The sequence below is a fragment of the Lagenorhynchus albirostris genome, chromosome 13, assembly GCF_949774975.1.
Source record: "Lagenorhynchus albirostris chromosome 13, mLagAlb1.1, whole genome shotgun sequence".
Taxonomy (NCBI): domain Eukaryota; kingdom Metazoa; phylum Chordata; class Mammalia; order Artiodactyla; family Delphinidae; genus Lagenorhynchus; species Lagenorhynchus albirostris.
The window spans coordinates 54068089-54084301 of record NC_083107.1 but is presented as its reverse complement, the minus strand read 5'-3'; the positions used below and the strand labels follow the sequence as shown (position 1 = coordinate 54084301).

The window sequence follows — 16213 nt, the reverse complement described above, 5'->3', positions numbered from 1 at the left end:
ACGGTATCACTAACATTTAATAGCTTGAAGTCACGTGCTATGTCAATTTTCCAAGTGTTTCTGAGCTAGAATGAAATTCATCTGCATATGAATAGTAGAAAGTGTTTCCACTTACATTGTACACCCATATCTTTAGTAAGTTGAAATCAGTGATTTCAAAAGAGGTTCCTGTGGGACTCTCTTTGAACTACTTTAATAGATTATCATCTCCAGAATTGTCTATAACTGATGTGACATATATAATCTGTAAGACATTATGTAACTATTATACCATAATCATCCGTGTCAAAGACCTTTTATAAAAATTGACAATACTATTCTGGTACTTTACCAATGTCTGCAGATCCTTAAATACTGTTCTAAGAAATAGGATTTTACTGTGGTTTCCTTAATGAAATGATCTTTCCCACTATAATGTGAGATCTTTCAAATACTATAATTTATCATTCATTACACGTTAGGTCACAGTAACTGAACAAGTTCATGTATTATCTAAGATATTCTCACTCAAAGTTACCATGGTAACATGAAGACAGTTTCACTTCAGACTTGTACATGAATTACTTGGAGATCAGAAAGATCATTTAGTCCAGAACCCACTTTTAATAATCTATATACATAATTTAATCCCTAAAAATATACATTTATCAGCATTCTTTCTCTTTACAATTCAAGAACATGAATTCCTAGTGTGTGATTCTGTTCTTAGTGTAAATGTTGTGTCAATTGAGCATCTTTTCTATGTGGACTTTAAATAACAGCTGCTCTCCAACCTTAAAAATGTCATTTCTCAGTGCATATACTTTAGTAACATTTACTTTTAATTTTATAAGTAAACTAAGCAGAAAGTGAAAACTAGCAAACTAATCTTTTTGTCTAGTGTGCTGTTCTCAGTTCAGCCCACTTCTGCCATTTTTCATTTTAACCATCAGTAAAATGAGTGGCTGCTCTGTGTCAGGGGTCTTTATCCAACGTCTGTCCAACATCCTCTCCATGTGATCAGTTAACTTATGTAGACATGTGCACGTAAATAGGGTTTTTAAATGAAAATGAAAGCATTCTTACCTAATTCTGCGTGATGCTTTGCTTCAATCAAACCACAACTTTTTCTGTTACTTATAATCATTCAAATGTTTTCTTTTTTTACCAAAGCCTTTATCAAATGTAAGCATAAGCTTTAACTGACCTATTTTTCTGTGTCTAGAACAAAGAAAACAAATAGTCACATTAGTCTCCCATAACTTTATGAATTATTATGAACATCTTTGGACCAGCTCAGTCACAATTTCCAAATACCACATGTCCCTCCTGGAATAGCATTCAAGGCCTGCATGGATCCAAGGGGCACAGGGAGTCTTAATGGTTAAAAGTCTTACGAGGTACTACTAAGAATCACGTAACATTCTTATTTCAGAAATTCAAAGCAGTCATGTACATCTAGGAGCTTAAGTTCCATTTCGCAGCAATGTTCTTTACTATCTGCTAATGAGATAATCCCTGATTTTAAAAACAATTATTCCTAGGATGACAAGAACTGGGATAAATGAATACAAAATCAGAAAGTTGGCTGTGAATCTGGACGTTGCACCTGGGCAGGTTCTCTCAATGAACTGAATTCCTTGAATGAAGGCACACATTGGATTAGTTGACATAGAACCATTTGAGTTGCCTGCCAGGGAAAAGATTGACAATGTCAAATATGGTACTTGCAAGGTAATTTAATCAACACGTATTTATCAGATGCCCACTAAATGCTCAGCAGTCTGCTAAGTACTCTTCTTCATGAAGATACAGGAAATTTTAGAGAGCCCAGAATTCATTATTAGATGAAGCAATAGTGAGTGTTGGGGGCCTTGAAGATGGAAATGGGTTTGTTTCCATTTTGGGTGTATATTCAGCACCATAGTACTAATAAAAATTATGATCACTTAGCACTGAATATCCCAAGGTTACTAATGTTATCACCTAAAGATAGATAAAACGACTACTAAATTCTGCCCTGTTCTTTAGGTGTCTTCACAGAGTGGCCTGGGATTTCCAATGGCCAGGAGGGCCTTGCTGTGCTCCCACTGCCCTCTTGTGGGATTAGGGAACAGATTTTTGCCAAAAATGGCTTCACTCAGCTACATACTCTGTACATTTGGGGGAAGAAGAAGCCACTGCAGCCTGCTTCAACCTGTTCAGTAGGTATAGGAACTGATCCATCCAGAATATACTAGAGTTTACCTCAGTATACATTAAGTCTATCATTTTCTAAAAACATCGGAGTGCCCTTAAGCTACTGACCTTTGACAAGTGACTAACTTGACTACTGCTTATTATTTTCAAAATCAGAGAAAATGTTAGACTCTTCAAAACAAAGTTTTAAATCTCTTTTACAATATAGCATTTACTTAAAAAATACATTTCCCTCAAGGAATTGTTTTTTTCAAACTAATATGTAAAAATAAATTCCAAAATTGAGTACTTACCACAAGTGAAATTCTGGCCATAGAACTCATTGACTACAAGAATCTCACAGCAATATTTTTGGAATGTAAAATAACTGAAGATTTTAAAAGGAAGGGGCATTTCTTCTGTGTTTCTTAAGAAAAAGCAAAAAGAAAGAAAGATGAACTTCAATAGGCTCTGGTAGCAGTCCTACCAAATGAAAAGAAAGGCAACCCTTATGTTTCCCAACAGGAAGATACATAGTTTTTCATCTCTCATTATAAAAATATGTTCACTAGAAAAACTTCAAACTACACTGAGAAGTATAAAGAAATACCACTGCCCAGAAATAACTATTGTTAACATTTTGGTGATATATGTAATGTGTATTTATAACATTTTACATAAATGGAATTAAACTCCTCATCCTCTTTCCTAACCTGCTTTTTCAAACAAACGTATGCCTCAGACATCCTTTCAAGTCAGTAAGCATAACACACCATCATTTTTAATCGCAACTTGGTGATCCATTATAGTAGGAACCTTAATTTAACACACCCCTAATGATGGATTGTTGTCTAATTTTATTGGTAAGCACCATTGATATAAAAGAAAACAACACACCACATTAGAGGAGGATGTTTGTGATTAAACAGATTTGAGGTGCTAATGTATGAAGTGAGAACTAAACTATAATACAAGGGGAAAAGGATGGTGAGAAAAGCAGACATTCGTTGTGAAACCTGTTTCAGGAGAAACTTCATGCTGACCCTGTGGCCTTCTTAGTTCACTCAGTAGCTTTTATCAACCAACAAATATGTATTACATTCTTTCTATTTGCGAGGCACTAGTTCTAGGTGCTTACGGAATTTGAAAGAAGTATCCTACCCCTAAAGACTCATAATGTAGTTGGGAGACATAAACTATACATTCTCAAGGCTATAAAAATACAGTAGTGAACAATTTGTGCTTAGAAAGTACAGAAAACCAGTACTACATGTCTGTGACATTCTTGTATTTAGTATTTATGGTTTCACCAAGTGATCCCCAAACTCCATGACTTTCAGTTATTGGCAATTTTCTGAGGCACAAAATTGAATTAGCCACATTGAGAGGCTGCTAACTGGAAAGGACAGATCGGAGTCTGGGGAGGATGTAGGGGCAGAGGAAGGACACTCTAGGAAGGCAGAATGGTATGAGCACAGGCATGTGGGACTGGATGGACTAGAAAGGCAGAGGATCCGAAGTGGGAGCAGTGGGAGGTGAGTTTGGAATGGTAGCCATGAACCGGCTACTTCAGGGCCTTGCAGGCAGTTGACATTGAAGGACCATGATAAAAGTCACATTGCAATCAATGACTTAAGAAAATTAAAGTGGCACCAGCAAGTAGGATGGACCAGAATAAGAGTAGAGTAGGAACAGCAAAAAAGAGAGCAGGCTACAGCAGAAGTTCAAGGATGAGATGACAAAGGCTTGTAAGAGGATGATGGCCATGAGAAGATGGCTGCCCAGATGGCTAGAGTGTGAGGTGGGAACCATGTGTCTTCATCTTGTACCATACCACACAAGGCAAACTCAAAAGCTCCACGTGCATCTGTGATTTGACATCAGAGAAGAAAACCAACGTGATTTGGTGACTGATCCAGTGTGTAGGCAGTCCAAGAAGAGAGAGTAGTCATTCATTTATTCACTCAATCCAAATATTTTTGGCAAACCTAATTGGTTAAAGGCCTTGGGCCAGCCACTGAGAAGAGCTATAATGATGAATGAGACACAGCTGCTGCCCTCAAGAGGCTGACTGCAACTGAGCAGCATGTGATGGGCTGTGAGACCCAACATAGGGGGCTTTCAGAGAGAGCTCGCCCTGCCAAGGGAACAACAGCCAGGCTTTGTGCAGGCGGCAGAGGGGGGACAAATGGATCTGTGAAAGACACAGGAGGAGAGCTAGGCTGTGTCACAGCAATCCTTGCAGTACATCCAAGAGGGAGGAACCACAGATCTAAATTTACTGATGTGGGACCATCTACATTACATTGTTAAAAGGGGGGAAAAGCATGCATACCTTACTCCTTCACAATAGTATGAGCTCATTTGAATTAAAGATTATATAAAAGTCTAGCAAAATACACAACAAAATTTAACTCTGGGTTGTGATACTTCAGGTAACTTCTACTTAACTTCCTTATACATTTCTGTATTGTGTGCATTTCTCCCCCTAAGAACTTGCATTATTTTGTAAGCAGAAAGAACAACAAAGCTATTTCCACTTGTGTTTAAAGGAAGAGACAGCCAAAAGTGCACATGTTGCAGGCACTCAGTCAGGAAAGATGATGACTTGAGGGAAAATACATAAACTCAATGACTAGGAGGTTGATGTGGGGCCTTCAGGAGCGCACTTTCACCCCAGTGATGGAGCAGAACCCAGGTGAAGCTTTGGGATGTTGAGATCTTGCAAAGAACCCAACAGCATTTTGATAATGTTGGCCACTGCCCCCCTCTCAAGAATAATCAATCCCCTTTCCTATAAACCAAATACGTGAAATAGTGCCAGACTGATTGGAGCACATGTTTCAAATATGAAAGAGGAGATGGTGCTGAAGATTGGGTCTGTAATTTGCTGGCTTGATCCCATGCCATTGGGGTGATCTTATCTGTGCATTTTTCATAGATGCTAACAAGCCAATTAAGCAACATAGACAAATACAATGTAATGGTGTCACTGTAAAAAAATATCCTCCCTGACTGTTCAAAACGAACTCACTTGGCTTTATAATAACTCACTACAGTTCATGAAGTGTTTCCACGTTGCTGATCTCATTCCAGTCTCATGATCCCTTGAGGCAGGTGGGGCTGAGATCATTATCTCCATTTTATAAATGAGGAAACTAATTTAGGTAGAAAAGTAACTTGCCAATGGTCACTTGGCAACTAAGTGGTAGGAGAAAGACTCTGACTCCAGGGTCGGTGCGGCTCCCCGGAGAGTCTTCACAGCGTGTGATCAGAACAAAGTCAAGTCTGAGCTTAGTTTTCTTAACTGAACGTGGATTGCTCTGAGAGTTAATTAAACAAATATGATTACATACAATAGCTGCTCAATAGCTTTTTTCTTTGATTTTTTAAAACATCTTTATTGGAGTATAATTGCTTTACAATGGTGGGTTAGTTTCTGCTGTATAACAAAGTGAATCAGCTATACGTGTACATATAACCCCATATCTCCTCCCTCTTGCGTCTCCCTCCCACCCTCCCTATCCCCCCCCCTAGGTGGTCACAAAGGACTGAGCTGATCGCCCTGTGCTATGCAGCTGCTTCCCACTAGCTATCTGTTTTACATTTGGTTGTGTATATATGTCCATGCCACTCTCTCACTTCGTCCCAGCTTACCCTTCCCCCTCCCCATGTCCTCAAGTCCATTCTCTATGTATGCGTCTTTATTCCTGTCCTGCCCTTAGGTTCTTCAGAACCTTTCTTTTTAGATTCCATATATATGTGTTAGCATACGGTATTTGTTTTTCTCTTTCTGAATTACTTCACTCTGTATGACAAGACTCTAGGTCCATCCACCTCACTACAAATAACTCATTTTCGTTTCTTTTTATGACTGAGTAATATTCCATTGTATATATGTGCCACATCTTTATCCATTCATCTGTCGATGGACACTTAGGTTGCTTCCATGTCCTGGCTATTGTAAATAGAGCTGCAGTGAACATTGTGGTACATGACTCTTTTTGAATTATGGTTTTCTCAGGGTATATGCCCAGTAGTGGGATTGCTGGGTCCTATGGTAATTCTATTTTTAGTTTTTTAAGGAACCTCCATACTGTTCTCCATAGTGATTGTATAAATTTATATTCTCACCAACAGTGCAAGAGGGTTCCCTTTTCTCCACACCCTCTCCTGCATTTATTGTTTGTAGATTTTTTGATAGTGGCCATTCTGACTGGTGTGAGGTGATACCTCATTATAGTTTTGATTTGCATTTCTCTAATGATTAGTGATGTTGAGCACCCTTTCATGTGTTTGTTGGCAATCTGTATATCTTTGGAGAAATGTCTAGGTCTTTTGCCCATTTTTGGATTGGTTTGTTTGTTTTTTTGATATTGAGCTGCATGAGCTGCTTGTAAAATTTGGAGATTAATCCTTTGTCCGTTGATTCATTTGCAAATATTTTCTCTCATTCTGAGGGTTGTCTTTTTGTCTTGTTTATGGTTTCCTTTGCTGTGCAAAGGCTTTTAAGTTTCTTTAGGTCCCATTTGTTTATTTTTGTTTTTATTTCCATTCTCTAGGAGGTGGGTCAAAAAGGATCTTGCTGAGGGCTTCCCTGGTGGTGCAGTGGTTGAGAGTCCGCCTGCCAATGCAGGGGACGTGGGTTCGTGCCCCGGTCCGGGAGGATCCCACATGCTACGGAGCGGCTGGGCCTGTGAGCCATGGCCGCTGAGCCTGCTCGTCCGGAGCCTGTGCTCCGCAACGGGAGAGGCCACAACAGTGAGAGGCCCGTGTACCGCAAAAAAAAAAAAAGATCTTGCTGGGATTTATGTCATAGAGTGTTCTGCCTATGTTTTCCTCTAAGAGTTTGATAGTGTCTGGCCTTACATTTAGGTCTTTAATCCACTTTGAGTTTATTTTTGTGTATGGTGTTAGGGAGTGTTCTAATTTCATTCTTTTACATGGAGCTGTCCAGTTTCCCAGCAGCACTTATCGAAGAGGCTGTCTTTTCTGCATTGTATATTCTTGCCTCCTTTATCAAAAATAAGGTGACCATATGTGCGTGGGTTTATCTCTGGGCTTTCTATGCTGTTCCATTGAGATATATATATATATTTTTTTTCCACCAGTACCATACTGTCTTGATTACTGTAGCTTTGTACTATAGTCTGAAGTCCGGGATCCTGATTCCTCCAGCTCCGTTTTTTTCCCTCAAGACTGCTTTGGCTATTCGGGGTCTTCTCTGTGTCCATACAAATTATGAATTTTTTTTATTCTAGTTCTGTGAAAAATGCCACTGGCAATTTGATAGGGATTTCATTGAATCTGTAGATTGCTTTGGGTAGTATAGTCATTTTCACAATATTGATTCTTTCAATCCAAGAACATGGTATATCTCTCCCTCTGTTGGTATCATCTTTAATTTCTTTCATCAGTGTCTTATAGTTTTCTGCATACAGGTCTTTTGTCTCCTTAGGTAGGTTTATTCCTAGGTATTTTATTCTTTCCATTGCAGCAGTAAATGGGACTGTTTCCTTAAATTCTCTTTCAGATATTTCATCATTAGTGTATAGGAATGCAAGAGATTTCTGTGCATTAATTTTGTATCCTGATACTTTACCAAATTCATTGATTAGCTCTAGTAGTTTTCTGGTAGCATCTTTAGGATTCTCTATGTATAGTATCATGTCATCTGCAAAGAGTGACAGCTTTACTTCTTCTTTTCCTATTTGGATTCTTTTTATTTCTTTTTCTTCTCTGATTACTGTAGCTAAAACTTCCAAAACTATGTTGAATAATAGTGGTGAGAGTGGACAACCTTGTCTTGTTCCTGATCTTAGAGGAAATGGTTTCAGTTTTTCACCATTGAGAACTATGTTGGCTGTGGGTTTGTCAAATATGGCCTTTATTATGTTGAGGTAAGTTCCCTCTATGCCTGCTTTTTCTGCATCTATTGAGATGATGGTTTTTCTCCTTCAGTTTGTCAATATGGTTTATCACATTGATTTATTTGCGTATATTGAAGAATCTTTGCATTCCTGTGATAAACCCCACTTGATCATGGTGCATGATCCTTTTAATGTGCTGTTGGAGTCTGTTTGCTAGTATTTTGTTGAGGATTTTTGAATCTATGTTCATCTATGTGATATTGGCCTGTAGTTTTCTTTCTTTGTGACACCTTTGTCTGGTTTTGGTATCAGGGTGATGGTGACCTCGTAGAATGAGTTTGGGAGTGTTCCTCCTGCCACATTTTGGAAGAGTTTGAGAAGGACAGGTGTTAGCTCTTCTCTAAATGTTTGATAGAATTCGCCTGTGAAGCCATCTGGTCCTGGGCTTTTGTTTGTTGGAAGATTTTTAATCACAGTTTCTATTTCAGTGCTTGTGATTGGTCTGTTTATATTTTCTATTTCTTCCTGGTTCAGTCTCGGGAGGTTGTGCTTTTCCAAGAATTTGTCCATTTCTTTCAGGTTGTCCATTTTATTGGCATAGAGTTGCTTGTAGTAATCTCTCATGATCCTTTGTATTTCTGCAGTGTCAGGTGTTACTTCTCCTTTTTCATTTCTAATTCTGTTGATTTCAGTTCTTCTCCCTTTTTTTCTTGATGAGTCTGGCTAATGGTTTATCAATTTTGTTTCTCTTCTCAAAGAGCCAGCTTTTAGTTTTATTGATCTTTACTATCATTTCCTTCATTTCTTTTTCATTTATTTCTGATCTGATCTTTATGATTTCTTTCCTTCTGCTAACCTTGGGGTTTTCTTGTTCTTCTTTCTCTAATTGCTTTAGTTGTAAGGTTAGGTTGTTTATTTGAGAGTTTCTTGTTTCTTGAGGTAGGATTGTATTGCTATCAACTTCCCTCTTAGAACTGCTTTTGCTGCATCCCATAGGTTTTGGGTTGTCGTGTTTTCATTGTCATTTGTTTCTAGGTATTTTCTGATTTCCTCTTTGATTTGTTCAGTAATCTCTTGGCTATTTAGTAGCATATTGTTTAGCCTCCATATGTTTGTATTTTTTACAGTTTTTTTCCTGTAATTGATATCTAGTCTCATAGCGTTGTGGTCGGAAAAGATACTTGATACAATTTCAAATTTCTTAAATTTACCAAGGCTTGATTTGTGACCCAAGATATGATGTATCCTGGAGAATGTTCCATGAGCACTTGAGAAGAAAGTGTATTCTGTTGTTTTTGGATGGAATGTCCTATAAATATCAATTAAGTCCATCTTGTTTAATGTATCATTTAAAGCTTGTGTTTCCTTATTTATTTTCATTTTGGATGATCTGTCCATTGGTGAAAGTGGGGTGTTAAAGTCCCCTACTATGATTGTGTTACTGTCTATTTCCCCTTTTATGGCTGTTAGCATTTGCCTTATTTACTGAGGTGCTCCTATGTTGGGTGCGTAAATATTTACAATTGTTATATCTTCTTCTTGGATTGATCCCTTGATCATTATGTAGTGTCCTTCTTTGTCTCTTCTAATAGTCTTTATTTTAAAGTCTATTTTGTCTGATATGAGAATTGCTACTCCAGCTTTCTTCTGATTTCCATTTGTATGGAATATCTTTTTCCATCCCCTCACTTTCAGTCTGTATGTGTCCCTAGGTCTGAAGTGAGACTCTTGTAGACAGCGTATATACGGGTCTTTTTTTGTATCCATTCAGCCAGTCTGTGTCTTTTGGTGGGAGCATTTAATCCATTTACATTTAAGGTAGTTATTTATATGTATGTTCCTTTTACCATTTTCTTAATTGTTTTGGGTTTGTTATTGTAAGTCTTTTCCTTCTCTTGTGTTTCCTGCATAGAAAAGTTCCTTTAGCATTTATTGTAGAGCTTGTTTGGTGGTGCTGAATTCTCTTAGCTTTTGCTTGTCTGTGAAGGTTTTAATCTCTCCATTGAATCTGAGTGAGATCCTTGCTGGGTAGAGTATTCTGGGTTGTAGGTTTTTCCCTTTCATCACTTTATATATGTCCTGCCACTCCCTTCTGGCTTTCAGAGTTTCTGCTGAAAGATCAGCTGTTAACCTTATGGGGATTCCCTTGTATGTTATTTGTTGCTTCTCCCTTGCTGCTTTTAATATTCTTTCTTTGTATTTAATTTTTGATAGTTTGATTAATATTTGTCTTGGTGTGCTTCTCCATGGATTTATCCTGTATGGGACTCTCTGCACTTCCTGGACTTGACTATTTCCTTTCCCATATTAGGGAAGTTTTCAACTATAATCTCTTCAAATATTTTCTCAGACCCTTTCTTTTTCTCTTCTTCTGGGACCCCTATAATTCGAATGTTGGTGTGTTTAATGTTGTCCCAGAGGTCCCTGAGACTGTCCTCAATTCTTTTCATTGTTTTTTCTTTATTCTGCTCTGCGGTAGTTATTTCCACTATTTTATCTTCCAGGTCACTTATCCGTTCTTCTGCCTCAGTTATTCTGCTATTGATTCCTTCTTGAGAATTTTTAATTTCATTTATTGTGTTGTTCACCATTGTTTGTTTGCTCTTTAGTTCTTCTAGGTCCTTGTTAAATGTTTCTTATATTTTCTCCATTCTATTTCCAAGACTTTGGATCATCTTTACTATCATTACTCTGAATTCTTTTTCAGGTAGACTGCCTATTTCCTCTTCATTTGTTCGGTCTGGTGGGTTTTTACCTTGCTCCTTCATCTGCTGTGTGTTTCTCTGTCTTCTCATTTTGCTTAACTTACTGTGTTTGGGGTCTCCTTTTCACAGGCTGCAGGCTGCAGCTTTGTAGTTCCCGTTGTTTTTGGTGTCTGTCCCCAGTGACTAAGGTTGGTTCAGTGGGTTGTGGAGGCTTCCTGGTGGAGCGAACTGATGTCTGTGTTCTGGTGGATGAGGATCGTCTTTCTGGTGGGCAGGAACGTGTCCAGTGGTGTGTTTTGGGGTGTCTGTGACATTATCATGATTTTAGGCAGCCTCTCCGCTAAAGGGTGGGGCTGTATTCCTGTCTTGCTAGTTGTTTGGCATAGGGTATCCAAAACTGTAGCTTGCTGGTTGTTGAGTGGAGCTGGGTCTTAGCACTGAGATGGAGATCTCTGAGAGTCTTCACCGTTTGACATTACATGGAGCCGGGAGGTCTCTGGTGGACCAGTGTCCTGAACTCAGCTCTCCCACCTCAGAGGCACAGGCCTGACACCTGGCCAGAGCACCAAGACCTTGTCAGCCACATGGCCAGGTACATGGGAAGTTCCTTGCCTTTTGGGAAGTCTGAGGTCTCCTGCCAGCATTCAGTAGGTGTTCTGTAGGAGTTGTTCCACATGTAGATGTATTTCTGATGTATTTGTGGGGAGGAGGGTGATCTCCACGTCTTACTCCTCTGCCATCTTGAAGGTCTCCAGGCCCTTTTCTTTGATTTTTAAGTCAAAGAAACAGAGCTGTCTTCACATTTTCTCAGGGACCCATAGTTTACTTACTGGATCCCACTCACATCACCCACCTGAAACCACTTTCACCCTTCTAAAATTTTCTGCCCTTCCTGCTACTTTAAAAAAATATACAATATGTATGTATGTGTACATATATTTTTTCTTGGTTATAAAGTAATGCTTGTCCATTATAGAAAATTCACAAAATATAGGAAAATATCAAGAAAATTAAAATAAGTATCACCCAGAGATAACTACTGTTTACATTTGGTGTGTGTCCTTCTAGTCCTGATGCTTTCTTGAGCAGTCTTTTATCCTGCAGCCCCTTTTCTTATCTGACTATTCTTACTTTCTTAAAGTAACTGAGAATTGAGAGCTGGAATAGAAACTCAACAGTGCCAGGGAAGAAATGAACCAAATGCATGCTATTTAGCCTGTAATAGGCTGTGAGTATTTCTGGAGGACAGCTTGGTTTTCCTCCTCTTGTTATAATGGCTTATGACATGTGATAACATGCTTCAATCATCATTTCCTGATTCTCATTCTGAAGACGTTTTATTTAACAAATAATGAACAGTTCAAAGTCTAAGCAATACTGACTAGGAAGCACTATAAGTACTCTGGACTGTAAGGTGATAGAGTATCACAGTATCACACAGAGCTTCTCTGTAACGCCTTATAATAATCATTATGAGGTGATCATTAACATCAAATCATGCCAGTCTAAATCATTTGAATTATCAGATCTTACCTCAGGAATCCAGAGCCCACAAGCACCCCAGCAATGCAGAGCAGGGCCACCATGCTGTTGACCACATTTGGGTTTTGGACCACACCAAGTAGCACAAGAGTTAGAAATTCACCAATTAAGTGGGGGGCCAAGATAGCAGCAGAGAAATATCCAAATCTTGCAGCCTCAGGGTATAAGGCCAGAGTCCTAGAAAAACATAAGGTCTTTAGTTCCTCTCCAAGGGTTATCATTTAAGAAAAATTCCACACTTGACTTCTGTGGATAAATCCATGGTGGTTAAGTGGGTGGGGAGAGTCTGCAGGGCAGGCCAAACTCCCCTTTGAAAGGCCTTTTCGGAACAGGGCCAACATTTGAGGCCATTTAGTCCCTCAAATTGTTTCTGTTGGCCCCAAGTCAATGGAGCCACCTTTTCCTTTTTACAGCCCCTCAGCTCTCACAGAAAAATACTAATACTCAGAGGATGGTCACAACCAACTGCAGTAAGTAGGGCTGAACTGTCCAGGCTTCTCCATAAGCAACCACATTCTGCCTGGCTGGCACTGCTCCCACCCTAGCTAGCCTACTACCCTAATGCTGAGGACTCACCCAACCTGCTTCTCAGCCCCTCCTTCCCTGAACCTCATCCTTGTTACCTGGGGTTACTGCCAGCGTGAAAACCCTTCACTGCTTTCATCCTCCAGTGGATTAGCCCTCCCCAGGCCTGTTCCATTCCATTCTTGTCTTTTATTCTACCAACCCCTTCCACTGATTTGACCTTCATGTTCTTGTAAACCAGCTACTCTATATCCATGCCCCTTAACCTCTTACATTCCTTTCACCAAATAACATTTCCCTGGTGATAGCACGTCCTCAACAACCCTTAGACATGGCTGCTCTTTCTTCCATTTGTAGAGTAAGTAAGAGAAGTTGGCATGTCTTACCCTCACCCCTCCCTACCACTCTTCAAGGCCGTCTGCCTTTCCTCCTATACAAATCAGGAAGTTGGCTTATACTACTAATTCTCTGCCTCAAGGCAGTCCTCTGTGACTTTTAAGACATTTTCTCACCTTTGATGATTTTGTAGCTTTTAGACCAGGGTCAGTTTTGCACTCCTGTCCACCATCATTATCCTCAAGGTTTTTAACCTTGATAATCCATCAACACCAGTGCCTCCTAATTAGGTCACCTGATCAATTCCAGTGGCTCCACCCACCTAATCTTGATCACTCACTATGTCTTGGATTTAAATGTTACTTGTTACTCAAAACTGTTGCATGTCCAAGGTTTCACATTCTGAAAATGCCCCTTCTGATCATGGCCTCCTCCCGTCTCCCATTTCCCCAAAGCCCTCAATGCCTCAGATCCTCATCCCTTCTGCTATTCTTTGCCTTACCAATTCCCCACCTGGGGACCTTGCTCTCTCAATTAAGCTGTGCTAATTGGATCCATTCTGCCACTTTGCCTCAGCTGATTCCTGGACCCCTAATTCTTCCTCATTGCTTATTGGGTTCCAATGTCATATCCCATCATGGCTAATAAAAACTTCTACTTTAAACTACGCTCTCTTCCCAGGGAACTTCAAACTCTCTCCCCAGTGCTCAGCAGATGGATTTACCTCCCATTTTGTGAATTTCTATCTTTATCTTCCCTACTTTGCATCTCCTCTCTTTCTCCCTGTCTCTATCTCTTCCCCCATCTTTGCCAAGCTTTATCCTGTCTACTTGCATCCTTGGTACTATGTTAATCTGATTTTCCTATTTTTGCCTTGGTCTAATCTGGAAACTTGATCTGCGACTTACCCAACTTTTCTGTAGTTTCATCTACTCTCAATCTAATGGTTTTCCCTAATGGTCTTACTTACCGTATTGTAAAATAACCACTCCTTGAGTCTGGTAACCTTTTAAGCAACTGCCCCCTCTTTATCCTCTCCTGTACCACCAAGCTTCTCAAACAGCACCTGCTTCTCCCATCTCACTCCTTGTTCCCTGGTAAACCTGACTGGCACCCCCACCACTCTACTGAACCTCTTTTATGGAAGACCACCAGTGACCTCCTAAACCTATGCCTCACCTCCTTGAACCTCTGCAGTACTGAATGGGTTCACTACACCTTCGTGAAACTCCCTCCTCTCTTGCCTTCTCTGACACTGCCCGATCCTGCTTCTCTTTCCACCACTCTAACCACCTCTCTGCCTCTCTCGCCAGATTGCTTCCCTCTTCCCACCCTCTGAATGTGCCTCTTAAGGTATCACCCTCAGACCGCTTCCTCCCTGACATTCTCGCCTATAGAATCCATTCCCAGGCCTCTCCTCTCACTCCTCTTGCCTTTTCTTTCTACACCAACCTATTGTGCCTCAGACTGACATCTCCTGTTGGGTGTCCTGTAGCATCCCAGATGCAACATATTCAAAACCAAATCCATTCTTTTTCCTCGCAAACTTGATAAGGATACCGTCCCCTTCCCATCCTCCCAGGCTGAAAACTCAGGCATCTCCATGACTCTCTTTACCCCCCAGCAAATCCATTCCATTTCTAAGTCCGTTCGATTCTACTTTCCCAGCATTTCAAAGTGAAACCCCCTTTCTGTTGCCACTGCTGCTGTCTTCACCAGAGCCTCTGCCTTTCCCAGACTGTTACCAAGGCTCCTCACTGGGCTGTTCAGCCTCTCTGCCCTAACTCTCCAGTCTGAGACGAAAGTGATGCCAGCCTCACCCCCGAGTCCAACACAGATGGGTCACTCCCTGGGGATCAAAATCCTCTACTATGTACCGGTATCTAATCCACTTCAGCCCCTTAGCCTGGCATTCAGCACCTCACCTACCAGGCTCCAAGGCTGTCAGTCATATTTTCCATTATTCCTTCCAATCCTCCTTTCCCCACGGCACAACTGAACTTTTTCTCTGGAAAGGTCTTGTGTGTTTTTGCTTCTGAACCTATGCTCCTTCTCTTTCTTCCCCTGAAACGCCCTTGCTCCTTTTCCATCTATTCAAATGTTGCTCATCTCTCAAGTTCTCCTTTATAAAGCCTCCGAGAGTCCCTCTCCCCATCCAGCCAAATGGACCCTTGGTCTCCTTTGTAATTCACTGTGATAATGAATGTGAGATGGGGAAGAGACATTCCCCATCGGTGCCTCAGCTTCCTCGTCTTCAAACAAGGATAATTAATAATGCCACCTTTATAGAATGGTGCCAAGGATTACATGAATTGATATATTTAAACCTTTTAGTGCCTGACATAAAAGCAAGTGCTCACGTGTGTCAGCCGTCTTTGTTATCATATTCCTCAGCACCGTGTTTGTGCTTCTTTATAATATTAATCTTACACTTTCTTGAATTAAAGTCACCTGGAGATTTATGTCCACAATCCATCATCTGAAATACTTTAGGGCCAGATGTGTTTTGGAATGTGGCAATTTACAGATTTGGGAAAGACTTCATTCACACTGTGTAGACCATGCTTGCTGCAGTGGGGTCTGGGACTCCACCTGTAACATATCTACTAAACAGGAATGTTGCTGTGGGAAAAGTACAATGAACCTCACGTTGGTTCAGATCGGATTTTGCTACTGAGTGAGTTCAAGTCTGATGTGCTGCTAAGAGTCAGAAAACACTCCGGCTTTCACGGCCGTCTCAGTTCAGAACTGCAAGCTTGAGGGCAGCCCCTTCAGTTTACTCCCCTTTAAATCCGCAGCTGCACCTGGCACTGTGCCTGGCACCTAGTAGGCATTCAACAAACTTTTGTATCATTGAATCAAAGTATTTACTACATTGCTAACAGCTGTGCTGCCACCACTAGAAATGATTATGCTTTTGTCAAAAAGAGTCATGACAATACTGAACCTAGTTTAAAACCGCCCTGTTTTCTAAAATCGTACAGAACTCTTTCTCATGGGCAGTTTTACAAATATCATATGGTCTTCAAAATCAGTGCTTTGCGAATTCTAAAGTGCATATAAATCACCTGGGGGATC

The 16213-nt window shown here is 40.3% G+C and overlaps 1 protein-coding gene across 1 annotated transcript in view; it reads right to left on the bottom strand.

The window, feature by feature from the left end:
• Nucleotides 1-1475: 1475 nt before the first annotated feature.
• The window catches only part of ABCG5 (ATP binding cassette subfamily G member 5), a 33609-nt gene continuing 18871 nt past the window's right edge, over nucleotides 1476-16213 (bottom strand). The window contains exons 11-13 of the mRNA XM_060169285.1: nucleotides 12266-12451; nucleotides 2472-2584; nucleotides 1476-1669 (exon numbers count right to left, since the gene is read on the bottom strand). Coding sequence (XP_060025268.1) covers nucleotides 1476-1669; nucleotides 2472-2584; nucleotides 12266-12451 — 493 coding nt within the window. The remainder of the gene's footprint in view (nucleotides 1670-2471; nucleotides 2585-12265; nucleotides 12452-16213) is intronic.